The sequence below is a fragment of the Polyodon spathula genome, chromosome 10, assembly GCF_017654505.1.
Source record: "Polyodon spathula isolate WHYD16114869_AA chromosome 10, ASM1765450v1, whole genome shotgun sequence".
NCBI classification, from domain to species: Eukaryota; Metazoa; Chordata; class Actinopteri; order Acipenseriformes; family Polyodontidae; genus Polyodon; species Polyodon spathula.
In genome coordinates, this window is record NC_054543.1 from 36,582,640 (window position 1) to 36,610,256 (window position 27,617).

The 27,617-nt window shown below is 37.3% G+C and overlaps 1 protein-coding gene across 2 annotated transcripts; it reads left to right on the plus strand.

Moving 5' to 3' along the window:
- Nucleotides 1-248: 248 nt before the first annotated feature.
- ppp1r9ala (protein phosphatase 1 regulatory subunit 9A-like A) lies at nt 249-25,671 on the plus strand. 2 transcript variants are annotated; one of them, XM_041261846.1, is made up of 20 exons: nt 249-391; nt 1,004-2,825; nt 10,890-11,022; nt 11,125-11,245; nt 11,713-11,817; nt 12,121-12,247; nt 12,764-12,895; nt 13,006-13,059; nt 13,610-13,839; nt 13,981-14,077; nt 14,191-14,365; nt 14,843-14,988; nt 15,624-15,969; nt 16,302-16,371; nt 16,658-16,726; nt 16,986-17,178; nt 18,640-18,684; nt 19,270-19,386; nt 24,182-24,367; nt 24,848-25,671. In XM_041261846.1, the coding sequence occupies exons 2-20, from the start codon at nt 1,194-1,196 to the stop codon at nt 24,992-24,994; spliced, it is 4,125 nt and encodes a 1,374-aa protein (XP_041117780.1). In that variant the 5' UTR covers nt 249-391; nt 1,004-1,193; the 3' UTR covers nt 24,995-25,671. The 2 variants fall into 2 exon arrangements, with proteins under 2 accessions (XP_041117780.1, XP_041117781.1); XM_041261847.1 differs by lacking the exon at nt 18,640-18,684.
- The last annotated feature ends 1,946 nt before the right edge of the window (nt 25,672-27,617 follow it).

Here is a 27,617-nt window from a genome sequence, read left to right on the forward strand (position 1 = left end):
TTGGCTATCCTCCTTTACTAACTTGTTTTCGTCGACCGTGCTGCGAAGTCTTTGCAAGACTAATGCGCTCTTCCAGGTCTTTGCGTTCCCACGCCGTTCCCATGCGTTCTCATTCGCTTGTGCATCCATTCAGTCGAGGGGGGGGGGGAGGCGGTTGCAGCTACAGGAATGTGTGCTCGTGCGCGTTCACGATCGAGTCGATCAGTGCGGCGCGCCGGGGAACTCTGTGCACGCGCGGCGGGGCTACAGGTCTCTGTGTTTGGGAAGGGAGAGGGAAACGCAGGAGAGAGGGAGCGATGGCGGTGGAGGAATGATAAGAGTTGGAAATCGTGGACATGAAAATTACAAAGACTAACCGAGTTTCACCAAGACACAAAAACTAAAAGTCGAGGTAAAGATCTTGAAAACTTTCTATGGCTATCACGTTTTTTTTTTTTTTTTTTTTGGAGGATTTGGTGATTATGGGAGACTTGCGGAGGAGCCGATCCCAGTGTCTCAATAGTTTCGAGGGGACTGCATCATTTCAGTACAGAAACTGCTTCTAAAGTCAGATTGTGTTGCGGTCTCTGTGTTTAACTAATTTCTTACTGGTAATATTTATCATATATTAGTTTAACTACTTTATATCGGTGGTTTAGTCGTTTTTTTTGTGTTTTTTTTTTTAAAGAATACTAGGTGTGGAATTTCTTTATATGCAAGAAAGCGGGTGGTGGCTTGTGCTAATAGTCTTTTCTCACAGATTATCTATGACTGCTTTTGATTACAAAGAAGAACGAATAACTGGGATCTTGAGCTAAGATTGGATTCTAGTTTTGTACTAGCTTTTTTAAAAATGTGACTATTACTGAACTTTCAGCTTAGTAGTTGTTTTAACTTCGTACAGGTAGCGCGGGGCAGTGTAAAACAGTACAATTATTAATTTGAAGACAGAAACCCAATAGGCAGAGCTTAGTACTAGTTTCAGTGGCGCTTTAATGTTAATTTATATGTTTCTTCATCGTAGATTACCACGATCTGGCCTTTCTGAAGAAAAGACGTCAAGACAGGATTGCTCCTCTGCGTACCAGAAAATTCGTGGCTGTCCAATTGAAACAGTAACGGACAGGCAGCAGTGAACTTTCCCCACCCATTCTTCCTGTACGTGGGTGTTTTATACTTTATCTCTTTTTTTTTTTTTAATTGATTCCTTCAAAATGATAAAAACCGAGAGCAAAGGCGACCGGACTCTAAGGAGTGCTTCTCCCCACAGAAATGCATACAAATCGGATTTCCACGCGATTAAATGCTCCTTTGATGGGACTAAACCCAGTGATAGTGCTTTGCAAAAGCATTACGCTAATGGATCAAGTGATGATAGAGAAGACACAAGGGGAAGGCCTTTTGGTACTCGTATAAATAAAATCAAGAACATATTCCTTCAGATGGATGGTCAGCAAAATGAAAATACAGATGTTAAAATAATGGGAAGGAGTGAAATGCCTGCAGTGTCGCCTCCAAAGGCGCCATTAACCTCCAGTGTGCCTAAAACTAGTTTTCATGGTAGTACCAGCCCAGAATCACCAACTTCTGACAAGGCACCCAAGAGTGAAGATGGAGATTTCGATAAAGTAGCGCTTTCTGGAAAGTTTTCGGAAACCAGAAAACTCTTTGAAAGAGGCATCAAGGATCAAACTCCAATTGAAAAACACTCTCCTACTAAAACCAAAGCCAGGGTCTCACTAGGAAGCGTGTCTGATGAAGGAAAAAGTCCCAGGCATTCATCAGGGTCATCGGAGAATACTGTGAGCAGCTTAAAGGCAGATCTGAGCCCAACCTCTTTGACCAAAGGATGGCAAAGTGAGAGGAGTGACAGTGAGGGAGGCAAACATCATGTATCCAGGTTGTCATCACTGAATGCTGGCCCCATTTCGAGAAGGCTGGAAAACTTCATGGTGGATAGTGACAACGAAGAACCCAACCGACTCTCCTGCAAAGAGCAGCCTGAAACAGAGAGCCAGCAAACCATACACAGACCCTCAGCTCTTGCTAAGCCGACCTCTCCTATTGGGTACGCCGTTGTTAAACCTGCCATTGGTAGCACTTCTGCTGTGTCCAGCCCTCCCTTTAGAGATCAAAAGCAAACGCCATCCCCATTGGTGAGTAACAGCTTTAACTTCCAAAGGGAAGAATCATCTGAAGCAGGTAAGGCTAATGGGGATGTGCTCATCAATACAGGCTCTGCCAAGCTGCCTGAACAACATGCTCCCCTGGATCACACAGCAGTGGGCGTGGTGCGGGCAGAGCTGGTCGTAGTCCAGAACGAGTCTTCGGAAAGTGATGAAAACGACAACGAATACGAAAACGATGTTTTTGAGGAGCTGAAAGCTGAATCTCCGAAACCAGATCAGAGGGAACATCCTGTGAACCCCTTTTTAGAGGAAGAGAAACAGGATTTCCCAGTGTATGGAAAAGAAGTTGAGAATACAGTAGAAAAAGTAGTAAGCAGTCCCGGTATTGCTCAGGAAGTACAGAAATCAGACAGCAGGGTTGCTGAAGATTACCCCGAGGAAGACAATGGGGAGGAAGAAGGAGAGAGTGAAATCGAGGAACAGGTTGAGAGCAACAGTGTCAAGTTATCTCCAAACATATATGGCATCGAGAATGCAGCTTTTGTAGATGATAAGGATACAGAATCGGAGCACCACGAAGTGGAACCAAAGGCCGAGGAAGAGGCCTATGAAGAGGAATACCAGTATGGTGAAGTCTTGAATGAGATTCCTGGTCTTTCTGATGAAGAAGACCCAATACCACGAAGGAAGATTAAGTTTTCGACATCACCGATACAGGTATTTTAAATTTAAGTGGTTAGGTTGGGGGAACCTGGAGTTTTCTTGTTGTAATACAAAACAACTTAGAAATGGATGCTTTCGAGAAGTTATTTGAAACCAATATTTCAGCATTTTTTAAATTTGTTTCACAGGTGTAATGTAAGTTTGATATATTTGTCCTGGCCTTAAATAACATCATTAGCCTTTTTCTGTGCCCCCATAGTATTGCTTCATTAAACTTTTCATTGTACAGTATGTCTCTTTTACTAGAGAACTTACATTATGTGTCTATTGTCAGTGCTGCAGCTTTCACAGAGCAGGATAGCACAGCATGTCCGGTAGCTTTCTAACTAGAAAGGATAGGGGGTCCTCTCAGTAGTGTTCATTTTTGTGAACAGGTGATGGTGTAATTATGTCATTTAACTTCCAACTGATAGAGGGAATATGACATACAAGAATACCAAGCCAACTTTCTGCTGGCTGTAGATTTAGACATTCTTTAGTGAAATGTAACAAAATGTATGACTGGAAACCCAGGGCTCTTATTTTATCTTGGCAGTGTTAGTCCATCATTAACTTGTTGGTGTTTATGGCTCTCGGAATTGGGAAATCCATGAAAAGCCTGGAAATGATTACCTGGAAATGAACTACATACAGTATGTCAACATTGAAGTAGTGTGTGCGGGGTGCTGTCCATCAGATAAGTTTAATAGAGGACTCCTGCATGTATCCAGCTGGCCATACCTAAAGAGCAAGGATATTGACCCTGCAGACTCTAAACTGGCCATGATCTTTTGAAAAGAGCACACATGCACAAAGGACTGCAGTCCACCACTGTACTTAAGCAGGGGATGAGCGCACCATTTTTTAAAACATAGGTGATTACTTTTAAAAATGTTTTTCTTCGGCACTGTGAATAGTTGTCTTTTGTAGAGTTCATGTGATGGCCTTTATTTCCATGCAGTACATTAGGCCTACAAATGAGGTCAAAACATTTGATTCTGTTCACATTGGCTTTTTTTTAACAGCTGAATAAACAAACGTACTGTGATTTTTATTTTTATTTTTTCCCGCTGATTTTAGTAGAATTACAACACCAGGAGGGTGTGTCAGGTAACAATGTCTGGTAAATTGAAACCCTGAGGCGGAAGATTTCAGTTATCCTGTGACAGGGTAGCCTCATGGCTAAGCTGTTAGCAGCAGGCAGAGAGACAGAAAGCTGCAGTTTTTCGCTCACACGCATGTTTATTACACATTGACAAAATAAACAGGCACAAGGGCCAAAACAAAGTGTCTACACAAAAAGAAAACCTGACGCACATAAACAGGACAGCACAGCAACACACCTTCACCTTCTAACACCAACATCAACTATCCCTTAACAACCGTGTCACCCTTGGCCGCATTCTCACATTTTGACTCTGCGAATTTAACCCCCTCCATGCCAACCCAGTATTCCCCCCACACACACATATTAAGCTGCAGGAAGGCTTTCACCCTGCTTCATACTCAAAAAAACATAATGTCCCCAGGTGATTTAAAATAAATAAATAACTTAATGCTTAGTTTAGTAGTTATTGCAGCAGTTGGTTTAATGGTGTACACTGGCTTAATAAAGAACCAACCAGATATAAAGGTATAGAGATTGTGTGGTTTTGAGGTAGAGGAAAGATGCACAAAGGACAGTCCCAGCTCTGAACTCTCATTTGTGAACTTGTCTGTTATAATGTTCGGCATGTACTGTGCATTACTGTATCGGCATGCTGAAATGTTGAACAGACAGAAGTGTCTGAAGGATAATTTATCTTCCTTTCAGAAGAATAGGTCAGGTACTGTAAACAGAAACTGCACTACCAAATGTTTCTACAGTAACTGTAGTGGAGTCGTTTTTAGATTTTGTGGCAGGCAGCTCAAGGAACTGAAGGACTTTGAAAGTGTTGTGTTTTGGGAAGATATTAGTGACTTCACTATTCTTATAAAGTATGCTTTACACTGAGGAAGGATTAGCTAAAACGTTTCGCTACTTTTGCCTATAGTAACATGCATAAAGTAAGTTTGGTGTGCTTAATTTACAAAGACAAATTTTGCCATACTGTTGATGTAGTATACATTTGTGGTTAAAGTTTAGGGCAAGCATCTACGAATACTGGATTCCTGTGCTGTGCATGCTGTGTGGACCTAAATTAGCCACACAGCTTCAACCTTTATACGTGGAGTAAAGTTGGTGTCTGGAGCCACTGTATGCACTGTAAGTAGTGAGTGGTCTGCACTGTACAGTATTGGAACAGCAAAAAATACAATGCTGTTACAAAATAAGTATAAATGTCTGAAGTTCAATGGCTGAATAGCAGTTCGTCTTTAATACCGCACTGGCATTATTACTTGTAATTAAAGAACCTCTTTTCTAATTGTGTTAAAACTTGGTTGACATTCTTTGTTACATTTCAGAATTCAAAGAGCATTTTCAGAATCTGGATAAATGGAAGACCCTATCTGTCTGCACATATATTTACATAGATGGATGATATACAGCAGGTCATTGCAGTCTAGTTTTAATGATATTAATGGCTCTAATTGTGTATGTCTTGAACATGTGCTGGATTGGTCTACAGGCTTGCTACTTATCTTCAGGACTGATCATCTGAATTTGATTACACTTTTCATACAGTAGTTATTTGCAGCACTTACTAAGCACCGTGCACAGGGAACAGTGTGCATCTACTGTTTCGGCTAATTCAGCGCACTAAAAACGTCTCCAAACACTGTTTTGTAAGGAAGGCTTTTTACAATTGGTCACATGGATTACTGCTCCAGGATTAGGTTTATGTGAAACTTGAGCTTTGTGTATAATTGGCATTCCCTAAGAAAGCTTTTCTTTGTAAGTGCTTTGGGAGTCTTAGCTTGAACCTGCTTGTTGCTAACTTTATAACTAACAATGAAACAGCTGATTAATGCAAAGTGTTAATTTATCATTTTTGATTGAAGACACTGGTGTCTGACCATTTATGGGCAATGTCCATAGATGTAAATATACTTCATGCATTATGTGTGTGTGTCTATATATTGTCATGCCATCAAACACCTATAAATACCTCCAATGTTTTGATTCAACCACAGGCTCCCTTGAGAAATATATGTGCAACGTATTGAAACTTTGGGCAGCTGGCTCTTTGAGCTAAAAAAAATAAATTATATATGTGTGTGTGTATGTGTGTATATATATATATATATATATATATATATATATATATATATATAATATATATATATATAATATATAGAATAGATATCTATATCAATATCTATATCTCGATATATATATAATCCAGGGCTCATAATGGAACATGAAACAAGCAATGTGATTGGTCGAGCTCAGTTCCAGCTGTCCGTATATTGGCTGGATACAGACAGTTGGAGCCTTGTCACATATTCTAAATCACTGCGCTGCCTCACAGAATTTAAACTAAGTATCAGGAGCCATCTTGCTTACACTTACAGATGCACAGCTGTATCTGTAAAACTGAGTGACCAGTTACCTGTAAAAAAAATCCCAGAGCAGTAAGTAGACATACCGATTCAGATGAAGAACAATTAAATGACCTGGAAGATAGAAAAATAAAAAAAACGCTGTCTTTATGCTCACTCAACCCGATTTTGTCACTTTAAATGTATTTTTAGCAGTTTGTAAACGGTAAAGAAAAGCTCATTATCCATGCCTCTCTGACACAGATCTTGAACAAATTACTAAAATCCGAGACGTCGTTGAATTTATTTTTATTCCTCACTGTCTGTTCTGCTCAGTGTGTCTGCACTGACAAGAAGAACTCGGTGCTCAACTAATTTATTCATCTTAACTTGGTTTGTAGTTCAAATGTATACATGGGGCTACTATTTATTAAAAAATAAAAAAACACACATTTTTTTTTACCTTAAACAGGATTTATGCTTTTTTGGTCTTCAAATCGACTGTTTTACCTGGATTATAAATGCATTAAGACCCTTTAGGGTGCGTATATGTTGAATATACAGACTACTCGGAGGTTGAAGTCTCTCAACTTCGTCTCATGCCTCACAACACCTGAGGCGTCCATATATTCAATGTATGTGGACGCCCAGCTGGGCCTTATTGCATAGCTATACATATATATACACACATATACATATACGTACTGGATTGTGCTGAGTCAATGCCCCCCCAAACTTTTAACTGGAAGTAAAATTTTCACCATTCATTTCCGGTTCTTAATAACCATGCAGTGATGTTGATAACCTGAGTGGAAATACCATGGCTCATGTGAATAGAAAAAAACTGCCTAGAAGTAGTTCCTTTGTGCATTAAAGGTTCAGACAATTGCTTGCATCATCAATAATAACGATGCAAATGACAAAGACGTGGAGTTCGGCAGTTTCAAATCAGGTGTCACTTTCCTGTTACGCTACAATCCCTATTTTTGATCATTTTTTTAAATTTTTTTGGACGCTGCAAGAGCTTGTAACAAGCATTTTTTTTTTAATTTTGAACATTTTAATGCTATAGTGCTGCTTTGGGTGCTACGTTAATTTATTATTTCATGTTGTGTTTTTACACGGGACACTTCAATTTCTTACTTCCAGAGATAATGTAAAGCCATTTATTTTAGTGGACCGAAGATTTCACGCACTACATACTGTAGCTTTAAAGGGTAATGTTTGTTTTATGAAAGTATTTGAAATGACAAAACAGTGGATATACTGCAGCAACTTTTAATTATATTTCACCAGTCAATATGTTAACTGCACTTCTTGATTCTATAGCGTGACTGTGTGCTGTGCTCTATCTTTGAATTTTAAGCATGGGAAAGTGCTGCGGTGTCGTTGAAAGCAGTTACAGTAAGTACTGTGCTGTACCAACGGTTCCTCTGGAGCTGAAATTCAAATCGGTACTGCATTAAATACAACATATTTAAGAAAGCATGTGTATGCTGGTCTCTATGGACAGTACTTTAATGCTTTAAAACAAACAGAACCGCTTAAAGAGAGAGACACTGACAGTGCCTGTCTTGCCTCAGGAGCTCCACAGATAGTAACGCTGAAAAGAGTTTGGATGAGAGCAGAAGGGTGGGCAGGAATTCAGTGGTGCATTATTACTTACATGCACACTTACAAGTATATCAAATGTCAGATCATGGCACACGATTTTAAAATGTAAAAATGACCTTTGCAATACTCGCAGTTCAATATCCACACCTGAATGATATCCTACATAATGATCTATGTCTTTGCATGTGAAACCCAGTCTATCATCGGCAAAAATGCTAATATTGCATTAGTAACAAAGACACCTATACAGGCTTTTCTCGGTACTGAATAATTATTCCTATGAATTCAGGATCAAGTTCTCATACAGTCAGCTAGGTTAGGTCATACTGTATGACATGTGAAATGTTTCCAGCTGTGGGTGTTGACTGCACTTACTGTAAGTCTTTGTTATTGTCTTTATTATTAGCTTTCATATTTTCATTGTTGTCAGATTGAGTTCTTACTCCTTCCTTCTGTACAAAGATTTGAGAGACTAACCTTTACAAACGTTTCATACTATTTTTTCTTTTTTAAACAACAACTTTTCCTACACTAGGAATTGTTGTATTGTGAACCGTGTGTGCTCGGTTCTGTTGTGAACTGTGAATGACAGATTGTTTTATAGAAGTATGTATCTGTGGTCATTTGTTCCTAACAGCAGCTGTAGATGTTCTTGCTATTATAATAGAAAGTTGTACCTAAGTATTACTAGCCTCAAAAGGACATTTATTTGCAGACACTGATGGAATCCCTGGCATGTACAGCAGTTTTTTTTTGTTTTTTGTTTCTGTCCCCATCTGCCTGATTTCAATGTCGTTTGCAGTTTATTTTCTAAACAAAAAGCCTCTGGGGTACAGTAACAGCATTCATAGTGTTATTCATTGAATCTGAGTGTTTGTGCTTAACAGTTTTTAATGATCTGCTTAAACCTATGGCTGTAACTTTGACAAAGGTTTCATATAGCAGTTCCAGATCACAGTACATGTATGACGCTCAGGGAATTCATTTGGTTTTGTGCAAAGTTTACAGTGGAAAGAAGGCCCAACCCCATACAAGTAGTTTTCTATAATTATTATTTTTTTTTTTGTCACTTTTAGCAAAACCTGTTTAGCTTGTTCTCTGTCCTCCTTAAAACACGAAGTCAGATAACAATATGTGACCCTTACAGTGGAGGTTACATCTGTGTGACAATTATTAGTCAAGCTTTAATTAAGGCTTTTAATATAAAGTTAAAACAATTCTACAAGTCTTCCCCGTCCTTAAGCAGTCAGCACATTGCTGGAGAAATCTATCCCAACCTCCATTCCGTTTCCTAGCTCTGAATATCTTGGCAGACACTTTTCTTGAATGCCCCATATATAATGCTTTCCAGAAGGCATTAGTAATGTTACCTCAGAAAGACTAACCCAGTTTAGTTAGTGTAAATGAGAACATGGGCCCTATACGTTGGATATGGATTTTTATTATTCTGGAGGGTAAATGTAATATTACTAAACGTCATAAATAATCAAGGCTACAAGCAAGTAGAGCAGCTCATGAGGCCATTTTGATGTGGGCTGTTTTAATAAGGAGGTAAGTTTTAAATTTGTTAGCTCTTCTGTAAGACAAGCTGTTAGAGCTATTGAGTTTCAATGAAGAAAAGAACATTGTTCAGAGTAGTGAGGTATTCCTTAGCAACCAAAACTCTTCTGCTTTAGAAAAGAAGTCTCAGGAGAGGCTAAGTGCTAGTGAAAATATTGTGAGACTTTACATGTGCACAGCTGTAAAAGAAATCCCCAGAACCTGCAAACAAAACAAACATTTGAAGAAAGAAAGAACTTAAGAAAAGTATTGTCTACAGTATCTTAGAACTTTTGAACTATGACCTGTAGAAGTAAAATTACAAAGACGAATGCAAATGTTTAACTTTATAAATTGAGGCTTGCAGACAGTGCCATGCTATCATTTTCAGGAAATGCCAGTCATTCCAAAGGGATTTATTTTGTAGAAAGTGCATTGTTTGTAAACTTTGTAAATATTCATGGTAAGATTGTCATCTACTGTACTTTTTACCATACTGTAAGAGCCAGGCTCTTCAATTGAAAGAGGGCTGGCACTTGCTGCATGCTTTTATTTGGGAGCTGATGAGTAAAACGTATTGCTTCTGAGCAATGATTTTTCATACAAACCTGCTTAAATATTTTACACAACTTTGACCTTGTTTTAATTCAGGTTATTCTAGTGGAACTCCATCTCCAGAGATAACTTTGAACATGCACATTAAACACAAGCTTAGCAACAGAACATTCAACTGGACTTCAAAGTATAATAAAGTCTAGAATTAAAAATAAAAAAAAGTGTGGCCTGTGGTCATTCTGCTTACCTTCTCCCAAGTGGTCGTGACCATACATGGCAGTGTGGCCATTCCAAAAGCCAGCTTGATCTGTCAGCTGTGAGGAGTGTCTATTTGTACTGTAATTAAATCAACATTTCCTTTGCCTGACACCTGTTTGTGTGCAGGTCTAGGCATGAAGCAGTTTGTTTCTCATTGTATTTAACAGCCGATGAGCACCCATACTGACACCCATGTATTGTATCTTCAGTTGGATTTGTCACAGCTTGAATTGCTTTGCTTGCTTTATTTTGGGACCCGCTTGAGAGCTGTATTCTGAACTAAAAATGTCCATCTTGTGGTTTTCTTGTTTTTTTTTTCACATGTGGATCTTACTGTTATTTTTTTTTGTGCATCATTGAAACATTGGTAGTATTCAGTGAGACGACTCCCTTTTTCTAAAGTTTGGGGCAAGTGGCGGACCAGTTATATTACAAAAGTATTCTTCATATCATAAGTTAGTACTTCAGCTGCATACTGTTTTTATGCAGTTAGTTGTATAGGTGTTTCTGTGCAAGCTTGTGACTGGTAACGTCTCAACTGTCTAAACAATCGGATGTTTTGCAAAGGGAAATGGTGTTTGTGTACCAAATACTGAAACTTGACAACTTAAAAAAAGCAGTTTTAGAGAAATTGTTTTTTTTGTGTTCTAGGTTTTCAGCACATACTCCAATGAGGACTATGATAGACGCAATGATGACGTTGACCCTGTTTCTGCATCTGCAGAGTACGAACTGGAGAAGAGGGTGGAAAAAATGGATGTGTTCCCAGTTGAAATTGAAAAGGGTAAATACTTGTTCATCAACATCCTATAGAAATAACATAACCTAATAGATGTGCAAAATGCATGACCTCTGCATTTCTGAATAACTGTCTCTTCCAATGTAGGAAACAACGGTCTGGGAATCAGCATTATAGGAATGGGTGTGGGTGCAGACCAGGGTCTAGAAAAGCTTGGTATATTTGTGAAGACTATCACTGAGGGTGGAGCTGCTGAAAGAGATGGCCGGTAAGTCATTTTTAATTGTACAGAATCTGTACTTTTAATACTTTTTGATGTTTGGTTGTTTCTATGAAAGCTTGTGAGACTTGTAACGTGTGACTGCTTTTCTGGATTTAAATTTGTGTACGGATTCTTAACAGTGGAGCAATGGGTTTAGAACCGTTCCAGATTCCCCAAAACACCGGTAGGCTATAAATTAATCTATGAGCATGAGAAGTACATTATTCTAACTGAAATGGATAATATAGTTCAGTACAGTGCAGAGTACACTCCCCTCCCATAACTGTGTTGTATTCATTTTGAACATAATTTACCAGAGTGACTAAGAAACCAGCCATTGTTTCGTCAAGTGGCAAGTAAGTTTAAGGAAGTTTCTATGTTAGGTTTTGTAGTCTGCGATCCATTTTAACATGCTGTAGATTGCTTGCTATGAGCCCCAGTATTTTCATGATCTGTGTCTGTTCTTCATGCAGGATCAGCATTAATGATCAGATTGTAGAAGTGGATGGCACCAGCTTAGTGGGAGTTACCCAGTTCTTTGCAGCAACAGTTCTGAAGAACACCAAAGGGACAGTCAGGTACATTTTGCACTTTATTTATTTATTTGTTGGTTTGTTTATTTAAATATTTTACTTTTGTTTTGTTTAAACAAAAACAAAACAGCTGTACTTGTGACACGTGTGTAGCATGAGTCAACCTCAACTATTTACTTTTTTTGACTCACTTCCTGTTAAAAGTAGGTTGTTGATGACTTCATGTCTGTGGTAAGCTTAACATTAGACAGATGAGTCGAAGTTCACACACCATTGATGTCTTTTGGAAGATTATGCTGTTGTAATGTACATGACTGAGATGGAAAGCGCTGGTGTTTTAATATTTAGCTTCCTCATTGGTCGAGAGAAGCCTGGAACACACAGTGAGGTGGCTCGTCTCATCAGTGAGACACTGGAACAAGAGAAGTGCCAGCAGGAGGAATTGGAAGAGCACTATGATCAGTCAACAGAAGAGGCAAGTTTTACATTACAAAAAAATGCAGTCCTGAACTTCTGTGTAATAATTTGCTGTTATAAGAAGTTTCTATTGAGATCCAGACCAATGATTATTTTTATAGAACCTCCACGTGTTTCTATGGTGCGAGATTGCTTTGACCAGGTCATCTTCCAGCAACCATGACCTAATAGAGACACATTTTTACTTGAGAACCTTAACTTTGTCGACGCTCTAATCACAGATTAACCACTTGAGGGGGGGGTAAAAACCTTATACAGCTGGGAAAATTCTTGGTTAAGACATGCTTTATCACAAGCTGCTGGGGGTAATATCAGAATCTGGAGATATATGATGAAAGATATCCGTTACTAGCAGTACATCTAATGACTAATTCATTTTAAACAATTGGCAACTCAGTTAAGTGTCTCTGACTTCTATTATCTAATTTAGTTGCCAGCGTTATAGCTATCAAGTATTCATACTCCTGCGGATCTGATTGCTGGTTCATGTTGTTCTGTTATATGTGACTTCTAGGATGAAGATGAGGATGAGGTATTGGGATCAAGCTTTTGTGAAAAGTCTGAGGTTTTTGAACTACCTGAAAATGAAGATATGTTTTTACCATTGAATATGGACTCTGCACAGCTGGCTTTCAAATTTAAAGAGGTATTTTTGAAATCTAAAACCCTGAAATTATTTCTTGGTTAAATATAGCACAAAATACCATACACCAGTTCCCATTTGTTGAGTGAACCTGTTTTGAATTATTTTTACAGCTACAAATACAGCATGCTGTGACAACAGCTGAAATCACCCAGCTGAAAGAAAAGGTAAGTGGAATTTTAATCTGCATTCTACAAAAATTGGATTTCTAAATGAATAACTATATTGAGCAGTACTACAAACCCTTAAATATGGGAGAAAAGTACTTTTATTAGCTATGGTCTGCTGCAGGATATAGTGGAGATACCCGTGGTAATGTTTGTCATGTTGGGTAAAATCTTGGGAACTGCTCATCCAATTGGAATAAAATTTGGTCTAGGATTGTTCAGTGCTAGTTAGAAAGCCTTGGTAACCTACTTTTGGAAATCTTTTCAGAACTACTCACCTGAATTTGATGAAATATGCTTAGGCATCTATTATGAAATGATGTTCTACATGCTCTGGCTATAGGGCAGGGTGACTATTTCACATACTCTATTTATCTCTGTAACAACTGGTCTAAATTTGTTGAACCTGTGCATAGACGTTTGTAATGATATTCTATAAGCTGTAGTTGTAGGTCATTGCCACCCTACAATGTTTTTAAATGTGTTTGTGGTGGAAGATGTTTGTTACTCTAAATACCTTGCTAACGAATTTGAGCTTTTCTAATTTCAGTTAATGGCTAAAGAAATGGAGAAAGCGGAGTGGGAAACCATGCAGACTCGGCTACAGAAAGACACTGAAGAAAATAAGGAAAAAATGAAAAAGCTAGAGACTTACTGGCTAGAAGCACAAACCCTTTGCAAAACAGCAAATGAACATCTTAAGGAAACGCAGTCTCAGTATGATGCATTGGACAAGAGATACAACAAGGCCAAGAAACTTCTCAAGGACTACCAACAGAAGTGAGTGAGCCCTGGTTTTGCCTTTTATTGTGTATTCCTTGTCAATATGTACTTTTTCCAGTGTGAAATTGCAGTATGACCTGGTTTTGTTTGTTGTTGGTAATGGCATGCTTTTTGTCGCCCCCCCCCCCCCCCCCCCAGGGAAATAGATTTTGTTAAAAAGGAAGAGGATCAAAAAAGAGCTCTTGATGAGAAAGACAGAATGCATCAGGAGCAGCTCAAGAAATTGCAGGACAGGGTAAACAAGTACTGTTTGTTATTATGCATGAAAACATCAGGTACACATTTCACAAGAATTCTAGAAATTGCCTTGAGTAAAGTTACATGATTGAGCATGTTCTGTTCCTATAGATAGCAGAGCTGGAAGCCCAGGCACACTCAGGGGGACAGAAAGCACTTGTATGCAGTAAAGGTGAGGAGAACCCCAGGCTGGGGAGTACTGAACAGCTGGAGGATGTATGGGGTGTGGAAGAAGAGGCTAAAGGGACAGTGAAGAAAGCACAATCTGTTGACACTTTACGTTCTGGTAAGTTTGAGGTTGCAGAACTACTAAAATATACTCTGTCAAAATTGATTCTTTTTGTTAAAGTTCTGTAGCCACCTTTTGAATGTAAACATTTATCTCTTTTTTTTCCCCACTTTCACCTGAAGAAGAAACTGTTGCGGTCTTGAAAGCTTGTGATTTAATAATTTTTTAGTTATTCCAATAAAAGGTATCACATCTCCTTCTTTTTGTCTGTCATTTCTGGACTGATATGGCTTCTATTTCATCTATCAATGGGTAAATGAAAATACAAGGACAAATGGTTGTTCTTGGTAGATGGTACAGTCAAAATGCAACAAAACTAACCTGTAAAGCACAAGCATGTATGCATTTTCATTTGTTTTAAAACAAAGGCTGTTTACAAAATAAACATGATGTAATGAGGAAGAATTGTATACATAAAAATGAAGCTGTGCTTTAATATATTTTTTCTGTTAATCTTTTTGACAATAATTGCAGATTTGGATGACCTGGTCCCAGAAACAATCAGGTTAGATACCAGTGCTAACAAAGCAAAGGCACAGCTTTCTCTAAAAGCAAAAAGGCAACCTCCATCTCGAAACAAACTAAGAGAAACTCTTGGCACTGGGGATCAAAACGGAAAGGTTTGTGTGAGATAACTCTGATAATGTTTGATTTGGAGACTATAATTGTACTAGTTTTATTACCGGATGGTTTAATAAGTCTGGTTCTTATTAGTGTATAATGCACAACATATTATTGTAGTAGTGCAATCATATTTAACCTTCTATATTTTATTAAGAAACATACATCTGTACTAACTCATTTAAGACACTGGGTCTGATTATCTTCTTCTTCTCTCATATTTCCCCCTAACCATGACTGAAACTTCTTTCTGAGGTTAGTTGTATAGGCTTAGTAGTTGTTTTATATAACTTCAGCTAGGTTTAAGAGACTTGTACTACTACATCCATAATTTTAGGTTGTCAGTGATGGTCTGTGGCCAAAGGTTAAATAGGGGAAAGTTTTATGTGCAGAGCATTTCTTAAATGTTTAAGTCATTTCAGTCTTACCCCTGTGTTTTAGGCTGAAAAATGATTCCTTTAGAGCTAAAGATTTTAAAAAAATTCTACTTATCAGTGCTCTCAAATTACTTCTGTCCTCGACTAAATTGGAACTTCTTGCTGTCTGCGGCTTAGTAAGCAATTATGTACCAGTTTTTTTTTTTTTTTGTGGAAGTCTCTCTCATACTAATGTCTTTCTTTGTTTTGCTTTACAGGAGAATAACGAGAGTGCAGTTACACAATCTGAAGCTCTGTGTGTACAAAATGAAATGGCTTCCACAAAGGCCATTGAAGAAACACTTACACTGTCTTTAACCAGATCATATTCTGGAGACAGACAAAAGACTGAAAAACCTGAAGTTGCAGAAAACACTCCAAGTAGACCAGAGCCAAGCTGTGCTGCTCCTCCCCAGGCTTCTCCACTCCACAGAACTAACAATGAAGACAGTGTGAGCTCAAGCCAGTCCACTTCCAAAGAGACTTCTAGTCCCAACTCTCCCACAGGATTCCTCCGGAACGTCAAGAAGAGAGAGTCCAAAGGCAAAGGCAAAGAAGCCAAAGGTAAGACAAACCATGTCAATTTTATATGCAAAACAATTAAAAATGTAGGGTGTCCTTTACTTTGTGGATAAAGTGTCACTATAAAAGTTTATGATTGAAGAGTTTATTTGTAAAGAGTTTACTCCAGTTTAATTATGCCTTTTTTAATTTTAATTTTTTATTTTTATAAAAGGAGCACACCACCTATTAATTTTACACAACTAAGTAATATTTCAGGTTGTTATGCTTATTTTGTAAACCTTTTTTTTGTTCATCCTTTCAAAAAACAGGAGTCAATTAGTTAAACACATTGAAAATATGCCACCAATCTTTTCTTTTTATTTTTTTTATAGATGAGAAAGTATCGGAAGTAAATGACAGCCCATCTTTAGGAAAACCAAAACGAAGATTTCCTGATTTTGGGTAAATGCTTAACTGTCTCTCTTTTGACATGCAGTGACTTATTCTATGTTACAAAGAGATTCTGCAGGTTCATTTTGTTGCTTGATCGCGTCATTGCATTCTGTCAGCATTAAGCCATAAATAACAGAAACCGTTAATCTTTAAGCTTGATCATCAAGCATCTGTAGAGGGTATATTTTATTAATTAATGTCTAAATCCTTTATAACTGGTGATAGAAACCAATTGCATGTTTACCTTTATTTTAGCTTTATAAGTAACATCTTGATCTCTTCTTCAAAACAACAGTGGCCTTCGGAAATCAGGTGGCAAAGGGAAGAAAGACAAAGAGAGTCTGAGAAGCTCAATGGGCAGCAGGTAAGTTTATCATTTTACACATCCACAGATAGACAGACATTTTTTTTAAACATAATGAAGATGTTTGGTTCATCCTGCAAAACTGACTGTTAAAACTAAATGTTCTGTCCATGGTTTCAGGTAAGTAAATACATTTTTAATTAGCAACAGTATCACCCTTCTGTATGTGAAGCCTGTCTGACAAGGCTCTGTTTAAAGAAGCTTGGTATAGCATGCATACAGTAAATGATTGATGTAATTGAATGCTCTGATTGCACAGGGGCTCTGGAGATCTACTGGAAGATTCTGGCGGTAACCTGTCTCCAGCTGAATCCATGTCATCCATCCCTACCTGCATGCCTTTCTCCTGGTTTGGGGACAGTCACAAGGAACCTGCGTCATCAAGTACAAGCCTCCATTACACTTCGACTGAGACTGCACTGGAGCACGGCCAGGAGAAAAGCAGAAATAAGGTGGGTGGAGCAAAGTGTAGAAAGCTTAACTACGAATTCCATTGGAGTTCCATGTTTGTCAGACCGTTCTCACTGTTATCTGTGGTAAGTTGTCACATGCTTTTTTTGTTTAATTTGTTTTGGTTTTTTTAACTCTTTTTATACGTTACACAGGGAGGGGATTAAAATATATCGCCACACGTTTTGTGTGATGTACATTCATTGTGTTCAAGCAGTCATTTTAGGGTTAACCTGTACTAGATTTTGGATAGAGCAGTCTTACAATAATATTTGTAATAGACATCTGCTTTACAGTATGCTCTACAGAATATGTTTGTAGTAAAATTTGGCAAGATACAATTACTACTATAACCATTTACTGAGGACATCTTTTACAGGATGTGTTTGTCGTAGACTCTTGTTAAATGTTTGTTTAGCAGGTTGGAGTTAGACCCTCAAATCTTCACTTCCCAAAGAAAAAGTAAACAAAATATGCTGCGCTCCAACTTTATGCTGGTTTTTGTTTCTGGAACATTGTGTTGCATTTTCTGGTGACAAAACACCCGAGTTAATTCATGTTCTGTGCATGTTTCATATGTGAAAAAGGCAAGTGTCTTATCATATTGACTGCAGGAGTCCAATTTCAGTCAGCAGTGTTTGTCTGCATGAGATTTTCCCAGGCTACTCGGAGTACGTTTTCAGGGATGACATTTGGCAAATGAAGAGAACATGACTCTTCTCATCTATGTGAAATTTAAAGACAGCTAAGACATGAAGACGTCTTTAATCAGGATAACTGGGCCAAGCACGCTTCCTGTAATATGACCCGTTCTTCTCAAACATTGTCTCGTTGGGCTCTGTGCGTATAGGAGAATGATACCTGAAGTAGTGTGTCTTTGTGACCCTCTTGGTAACTGTCACATAAGAACACCTATTGAGCATGATGAGAAAACATGATAAAATAAGTTAAAAGGAATAATATTAATTGTCCAATAACCCAGAAGGATGTCAAACGTCAACTACGTGATTCATTTTATACAGGCCCTTTATGAAGCTGTCACTGCAAATCAATGAACGTCAAAATAAAGTCCCATCATTAATGGTGGCCTGGTAAGAGTACCACAGAAGCCTCCAGATAGCAAATCAAAATGGCCAATGCCAGTTCCACAGTAAAGATGTTTTCTTTCTAAAGCACTGCGTATGCACTGTACATGAACATTAAGAGTTCTCAGGATTGTGCAAAATAACATCTGTTGTCCTTATTACTTGCATCTGGCCAGAAACATTGGGTATTTTAATTGATACTGTATAACGTCCTAGTATTGAATTCGTAATACTGGGCATGTGGTATTTGACATTCTTTATCAGTATCTTAAACGAACAATGTGCAAGTGTGTGTCTAGTATCCAGAAAAGCTGGAGAGGTGCATATTTGAAATGCACGAATAGATTTTTACACTATATTAATCCTTTTTTTAAACAGACAAACCTTTCCTGGTCTTCCTTATTCAGTCGTTCATTAGATTTGGTACAGTATAAACTTTTTTTAGTTTTTTCTTATCCTTTTAACATTAAAGGGATACTAGTTTTAGAAAACTAACTAAATATACTAAAGTAGTTAGTCTAATTGTCTAATAACTAACATTGTGTGATAGAGCAGCAAAATCTTCTGCTGTGCCTCATTAATTCATGGAGAATTAGCATTATTGGTAAATCATACTGTATTTGATTGATTATGCATTACTTGCTGGGTGTTTTTTTGTACAGGACAAAGCTTCACATACCTAGAAGTATTTAATTACACAATTCTAACCCTAAAATAAAATCTGAACTTTCTCTGTTGGTCATCTTATTATTACATTTGTACTTGTACATCTCTACTGCACAATTATTGATAACTAACCAGTACACATACAGTAATATTTCAAGTGTTTTAGCATCTGTAATTAAAAATGGGGAATGTGAGCAATGATTGTTTTCCCCAGCAGTACACATATTGGCATTTAAACACATGGCATGTTAAAATAAACAAATAAATAGGTCAACTACAATGTCTTAAACCACGTGAGTGCGTCTGTCCAGGTAATACATTCTTTGTTTCCACTTGTTACAGAACGTGTCTGTCGTAGATGATTCTAACCGTGGCAGTCAATGTTCTGATTTGACAGGGTTAGTGGCAGAGCCTAATCTGTCAGGGCGTTCTCACACTTTAACCTTCTCTTCAAATGAGGTGAGTCACTAAGTGTCTCTTGTTTGTTTTTTGTGCTCACTAACCGACTCACTGAGCTTAATTTCTTTCTGTGAAGAGAATGAAATTAAAAACAAACCTAAAGCAAAACAATAATTCACTGCAACTCACTAGAAGATGCAGTGCCACATTTCTACTCATTTATTTTATTAAATAGGTGGAGTATTGCATATTTATACTTTCTGGCTGTGGATGCTGTCTGTTGTATTTTATCTTCAGAGCATTACCTCTGGAGCTTGTTATCTGACTGCATCTGTGTTTCTGTATTGGCAAAATTGGCCTAAATCCACTCTGGTGCTCGGGTGTTTGCCTAATTTATTTCTGTTTTGTTTTAAATTACCCATGAAAACTGTTCTTTAAAAGAAAATGCTTGACAAAAGTCATTCATATTTAATTTATTATTTATTTACCAAGAAAAGCATCCATTTGAGACTTGAGCATCATATAGGGGGCCTGACACAAACAGAAGCCTGATCATATGAGCAGATTAGAAACTGCAGTAGTCAAGCACAGAGTTAAGAAACGTGATCAAAAAATCACTTGAGAGAAAAATATGAAGAAATGGCACCAGTAAGATTTTGAAAATCTTCTTCACAGATGCGACTTACAGTTGTTACAAAATATCAAATTACAGATACGAGCAGTTATAAAATACAGTAAAATCAGTCGTAACAGCAAATTCAAATGAGAGAATTAAAAATACAGTAAATAATTACTAAGAAGTTAAACAAAAATATTTGGTTATAAGAGTAAATTTCATTAAGAGCAAGTAGTAAGTACAGTAAATGGATAAGAATGATTTGAAATACAGTGCTGTGAAAAAGTATTTGCCCTGTTTGATTTTCTGCATTTTTGCACATTTTTCACATTGAATTTGGTCAGATCTTTTTTTTTGGGTTGTAGTAGTATATAGAGGGAGTCAGAGAAATAATGATACCAAAATTTGGTGCTCGTTTCATTTGTTTGGTGTGCAAGGTAATCAAACATGCAATCTTCAGTTGTGAAAAAGTTATTGCCCCCCTAGTTAACCCACCCCAATTAAAGGGATAATTAGGGTCAGCTGTTTGAATACTTTGGTTAACAATCAGGCCTGATTTGGGCCAGCCCTGCCCAATATAAATCTGACTAACTTTGGCCCTTACCATCAGAGTGAAATTGTCAGCACACAGGTTCTAGAGGCACATCATGCCACGATCAAAAGAAATTCCTGAAGACCTATCAGTCTGGAAAGGGTTACAAAGCCATTTAAGGCTCTGGGGCTCTACCAAACCACAGTCAGAGCCATATTGTCCAAATGGAGAAAGTTTGGGACAGTAGTGAATCTTCCCAGGAGTGGCCTTCCTGCCAAAATCTCTCCAAGAGCAAGCCGTAAAATCGTCCAGGAAGTCACAAAGAACCATGGAACAACATCCAGGGATCTGCAGGCCTCTCTTACCTTGGCTAAGGTCAGTGTTCATGACTCCACCATCAGAAACACACTGGGCAAAAAATGGGATTCAGAGTAGCAGAAGTAGTGAGAAGGCGGAAACCACTTCTCACTAAGAACAACGTGAATGCTCATCTCAAGTTAGCCAAAAAGCACCTGGATGATCCTCAAGAGTTCTGGAATAATGTTCTATGGACAGATGAGTCAAAATTGGAACTTTTTGGCCAACATGGGCCCTGTTATGTCTGGCAAAAACCAAACCATGCATTCCACAGTAAGAACCTCATAGCAACAGTCAAGCATGGTGGTGGTAGTGTCATGATTTGCTGCATCAGGACCTGGATGACTTTCCATCATTGAAGGAACCATGAATTCTGCTCTGTATCGGAGAATTTTACAGGAGAATATCAGGCCATCCGTCCGTGAGCTGAAGCTGAAGCTGAAGCGCAGCTGGGTCAAGACAATGATCCGAAACACACAAGCAAGTCTACATCAGAATGGTTGAAGAACAAGAAATATTAAAGTTTTAGAATGGTCTAGTCAAAGTCCAGACCTAAACCCGATTGAGATGTTGTAGCAGGACCTGAAACGAGCAGTTTGTGCTTGAAAACCCACAAATGTCACTGAGTTGAAGCAGTTCTGCATGAAGAAGTTGGCCAAAATTCTTCCATGGTACTGTGAGAGACTGATCAATAACTACAGGAAGCGTTTGGTTGCACTTAATGCTGCTAAAGGTGGCGTAACCAGTTATTGAGTCTAAGGGGTCGATTACTTTTTCACACAGGGGCATTGGGTGTTGCATAATTTTCTTTAAAAAATAAATGAAATAAGTATCAAACTTTTGTGTTATTTGTTCACTCAGGGTCCCTTTTATCTAATATTAGATTTTGGTTGAAGATCTGATAACATTCAGTGTAAAAAATATGCAAAAATGCAGAACATCAGACAGGGGGCAAATACTTTTTCATGGCACTAAGAGCAATTACAAAAAACATTAATAGGGTTACCTTTGAGTAAAGTACAGATACAGAAAATATAATTATGACTGACAGCAGTAGTAGAATACAGCAAAGTCTGGAGCAGTTAAGTGCAAGTACAAGATGACGCAAGTGCTGATAGAAATATCCAGAAGATTCTGGATTATTTGAGGGGGAGTGATTCAAAGGAAAGTTTCAGTTTTGCAGGAAACCGTTTCAATTCCAAGGTAGTTGATGGGCAAATATCAATGTACCAGGCTGCGTGAGAATTTCTGATACTGGGTTTTATTAAAATGGAGCTCAGTATGATGGAACAACATCCTTCATAGCTTTGAACACAAAGCAATACCAGTTAATGTAAGTCTTTGATGTACTAAAGGAGACCAAGAGTGCACATCACTCAGCCATGATTCAGAGGAGGGAAGATGAAAACAAATCTGTCACAGTACTTCTAGCTTTTATATGGATTGTTTGGCTGAAAAACAGCAGAAACCTAACCAGAACCGATAACATTTTTCCAAAATAAAAGGTATTGCATTTCTTGGTGAATCATTTTTAAAAATGGTGATATGGTTGTTTTGTGTATTCACCAAATGTATTTTTATCTTTTTTTTTGGATTTTATGGACTTGACACATAGAACTGTTAGCTCGTACGCAGAGTTAATTTAATGTGAACAAACTTGTTGTGACCTATTCTCATTCATTTGGAAACCATGCTTGTTAGTGCATGCCCTGAGTAACCATAGTGAAACGCATTTTTATACAAGCTGAAGTACAATATTAACTTCAGCTGGCTGCAACCTTCAAAAAAAAAAAAAAAAAAAAAATGTATTGCTCAAAGAAATGGTTATCCAGTACAGTAAGAGCTTAACCATCCATAGCTTTATAAGCGTCACAATACCGCATGTAATTTTCACAGTACTGGTACTAAGTAAAAGTAGACAGACCAGTTTTGAAGGTGTCAAAATTCAATTGGTTTTTGTATCCTATTGGAGCTTGAAGACAAAGTATTTAATGTCACCATTTAATATGGTGACGGTATTCATGAGTTTGCAAGGTAGGCTTGTGTGCAGTTAGTCTTGTGCATGTGTAGTTCAAATGTACATTTAGCAAAATAAAATGCCACATACATTTGTTAGGTCTCTCTTTTCTATGATCTGTAATGTAACACAGTTGTGTGAGGTTTCAGAAAAATGTTGCATTCTGCAATTCAGTCTTTTTATATTCTTACCATCTTGGAGTGGTACTTGAGGAGTATTTACTTATTTATTTTGGGAGGAGGGACACCGACTTGAATACAGTAGTCTCCACGTAAAGGAACACGTCCTAAGAGAACACTTCGCTGAAGGGAACACTTCGCTGAAGGGAACACCCTTGTGGTGAAACAGATTTTTCCCATTGTAAATGCTCCAGTGAAAGGAAGGGGAACTTCACTTAAGAGCACCTTGGCATTGATCGCAATTCTTTCACAATTGATAGTACTATTTTGTAAAAAAGCGACTTGTCTTTGTGAAAGTGTCTTGAGGGACACTGATTGGTTTATTAAATCTTTCTAGAACCGCCGTCTTACCATTGAATTTTTTTGTATTGTGATTTCCACGAGTGCACTTCATCGCTACCAAATGCCATGTAAACAAACAGCAAAGTACGCCGCAGTTTCTCTTGCTACACAAAGTTGGAAATTGTTTGAGCTCTTAAAAAAAAAAACCTGAATCAGACGCAAGTCGCCAAGCAATTTGGTGTTTCCCGTTGGTGAGTTGCTTGACCATTCTGTTAAATAATTTTGTAACGTGTGTAGGGGTGCTGTGTTAATTTTGTTTGACAGTTTATTAACATTAAGTTAACCCTAAGTAACACCCATTATTTTTGCCTCTGCCGTTGTGATAGACCGAAACACACTGCCAGCTAATTTCATAGTACATAACGATTTAAGCTTTTTGACTGTTTTGTTTTAGTTGTTTATTAACTTTAGTGGGTCTGTTACTTTATTATTATAGTTTATTAACACACATTTGCAAATTGTTTTGCTTTTACGTATTCAGTTAATTTCATATTTTGATGCACGTGCATCATGACAAGTAATACATATTTGTTTATTTATTTGTTCATATTGTGTCTGGTGGCTAACTCCGTCTTAGAGAACACTTTGGCTATAAAACACTTTGCTTGCTTCTCGAGGGGTGTTCTCTTAGCCAGAGACTACTGTACTTTTTAAATAAGATTGTTCCACAGTTATGTGAGACTTCCTTATCCTACATACATCAGTCATGGATTTCTGGTTTTGTATGAAGGGTGTTGGTAGGCGGTAGGGGGTATAGTGCAGGTTTTTGCAAAGCAAAATTTATTTAATTTTTTCTTTGTAACACCTGGCAGACATTGGATGACTCCGCTGCAACAGGAAAACAAAACCAATGGCATAACAGGCCTGTTTCTGAGTGGACAACTCAACAAGTCTGTCACTGGCTAATGGGGATGAACATGGATCAGTACACTCCTGAATTCACAGCCAAATGTATTGATGGACAACAGCTGATGCAGCTGGACAGTGACAAGCTAAAGGTAAGGTGTTTTTTTAAACGTTACCAGGCAGCTTTAGTTCCATTGTTAAAACTGCCTAGACACTTAGGATAAACTTACATTTCTTGCTGTTTTTGGCTTTTTGCTGTCAAGAACCTAAATGATTCAACTACACAAAAGTAGTTTAGTAGCAGTACAGCAGATTTTTTTTTTTTTTTTTTTTTTTTCTTGCTCAGTCATTCCAGTAGTGTATTTTCTGGAGTAGTGTTTGGCTGCCACCTACTGGATTTCAAGTTCAAGTACTCAATGAATTTTTGTTTCTGAATTACTATAGATTTAAAAAGCATTTTAAAAAATGTAATTGCTTTTTTAAACTAAACAAACAAGTTTAGAGTTGTTGGCCTGTAGAAGACTCTTAATAATAAAAAACAAATCGTATAAGAACATCCATCCATCCATAACCCTGGCAGGTGATGTACAAGTTACTGTTGTAACTTGCTAAATAATTCTTTCTGTGTGTAGGCTTTGGGTGTATCCAGTCAAACTGACAGAGCAACAATTAAAAAGAAGCTCAAGGATATGAAAAAAAACCAGGAGAAACTGGAAAAGCAGAGAGAGAAGGAAGCACGGCGAAGTGGGAAACCCCTCCATGCAGAATCAAACTGCTAGAAACAGGATTGTTTTATTGCATGTCATAACTTTTTCATTTTTTAAGAACAATACTTTTATATGTGTTTGTGTGTATATATGTACAGGTAATTGAAATGTAAAGGGGAAACTGCTAAAGCACATTTTGGTGATTTTTTTTTTTCTTCTTCCCTTAGCGTATATAGTAATCCATCTTAGTTGTGATAATAAGGTACTTTAAATGTTAATAGTTTCTCTTACAAGGTGTGGCTGGTTTGGAAATCTGTTCAAGCAAAGCAACCCTGTCTGAGATTCTGAGTGGGAAATGGAGTTGGGGTCTGACTGCTTTTAAACACATTCTGTTCCGCAATTATCCCAAATAGACAGTGTACTTGTATAAATATGAACTTGAGTTACATCATTTTATGAAGCAATCAACACTAGTTAAAAAAAAAAATAACAAAAAAAACACACACATTTTAATCAGAACTGTCAGGTACAAGTTACATTTCAAAGCATAGGGCATATGCCTTTTTTTCAAATATTTTAGAATTAGGTGTTTTGTAGTGTGGGTTTTGCAAGTATAACATAGTTGTGTATAGATTTTTTCTTACAGGAGCTTGTACAGTTTAGGAGATAAAAGCACTATGTCTTTTAAGCTACAATGGGGCGACACGTTTTTAAATGTATAAATAAAAGATTTCTAAAGATTTTATACATATTTGCCTGTTACACTATGTATTTTTTTTTTAAAATAATTTCATACCATTGAAATAGAATTCAACACTAAATGTGTACATTTTCTACCGAGTAGAATAGCAGGTAGTATGGGACCACTTTTTTATATAAAACAATCTTCTAGTTTACAACACATGCTGCTGCTTTTCCCTGCTGTGTTCTTGCTACACAAAGTAGGGAGTATTAGCGGTGGTTACTTCATTGTGGTGTCTACCAGTGTATTGTTAAACTTGCATTAGTGACTTTTTTTATGCCATTTAGTACATTCCCTATGGAAAAGACAGCGTCTGTTAAGCATTAAAGAATGCTGTCTTCTCCGAGCATGAAATCATGCAGAATTGAAAAGCTAATAACAAGTATATACTTCCACATTCTTCTTCACTGAAGGCGTAAGAGTACTATCAAGTAATTTGCCTTCAGCAAAAGTATGGGAGGTTCCAACAATGTTGGAAGGCCCACAGCCAGCTTTTTGAAAGTATATATAAAAAATAGTTGTCAAGTATTATATAATCATATGAGGAAACCTAGGAAAAACGACTGCCACTTTTAGGTCTAAAAAGATTTAAAATTCTTCCAACTAATTTGACTTCTGTTGAATTTTAGAGTCTTCCACTAAATGAGTTGGTTTACCTTCTAAACCATTTTCAAATTGGCAAATATTGTATTAACATTATAAATAAACTTTTCTGATAAATCATTGTCGTGTTTTGATATGGGAATTGTAATGGCAAAAATTGTTACTGCTCTTTAAATTTAAGCCAGACTCAAAGTACTTGTAGCATTCAGATCTGTGCCAGAGATCAGTGTGCTCCGAAATATCAAATATCTATTTAACTTTAGTTGTAAATCCCCTCATTTATAATGACTAAAGTCTGGGACAGACATGCGCGGCACGTGTGGTATTTTGCTGCCTGTATCGCTGCAATTGCTTTCATGTGGTGTTGGACAGATCGGCACCGTGTGCCAATCACAGCTGAGTGCTGACATGTGCTTGCCAGGAAAAATCAGGAATAAAACTCTTGACTGGACAGGCAAGTCAGTATTTTATACATTGCCCCTGATAAACACCCGTCCTGCCTTTTTTATTATTATTATTATTATATTATTTCTAGTTCACTACTATTTTTATTAAATAACTAGTTGGCTACTTGCTGACAGCAACATATTATATGTTTCTTTGCTAAGCTCAGATCGCACATTTCATACAGCCTCATAGATGACAGAAAAACAACGCTGAAGAACAAACCAGTGATTTTATTTAGCAGATTATATTGGTGGCATGGCCAAAAGTTTTGCATCACGCCAGATAGACTTAATAATGTTACACTGACATACTGAAATTATATGTGGCTTTGTAATTTTCCATAAAATGAAAAATTTGACATTTCAGAATGTAACAAAATACTGAACTACTATTGTAGTTTATCCGGTAAACTTTTGAGATAATTTCGTAGTTTCTTAGATTGCATGATGTTAAATAGAATATCGAAATAATGTTCATGTTTTTTTTTTTTTTAATTGTCTACATCAATATTCCAGTAGGTGATGCAAAACTTTGAAAATTAGACCCTCTATATACAGTAGTAGCAAAAGCAGCTTCAACATGTATCCATAAACACAGTAATACTTGTAAAAACAACATGTATCCATAAACACAGGAATACTTGTAAAACCAACATTTATCCATTCACAGTAAAGAGAAATTACAGCTTTATGATTTTAAGCATAACTTCTTATACCACAGCAAATAAACATGTTACATTTCCTTTACACCACCACCAATTTACAATAAAAATAAATAAAAGTTACAGCACAGTTCAAAGGCAGATCATTATATAACGTAATCACTCTGGAATATACTTACTAAAAAATTAATTCAAAATACAAAATGTTCCTGCTTAGCAGGACTACCACAGAAACATACTGC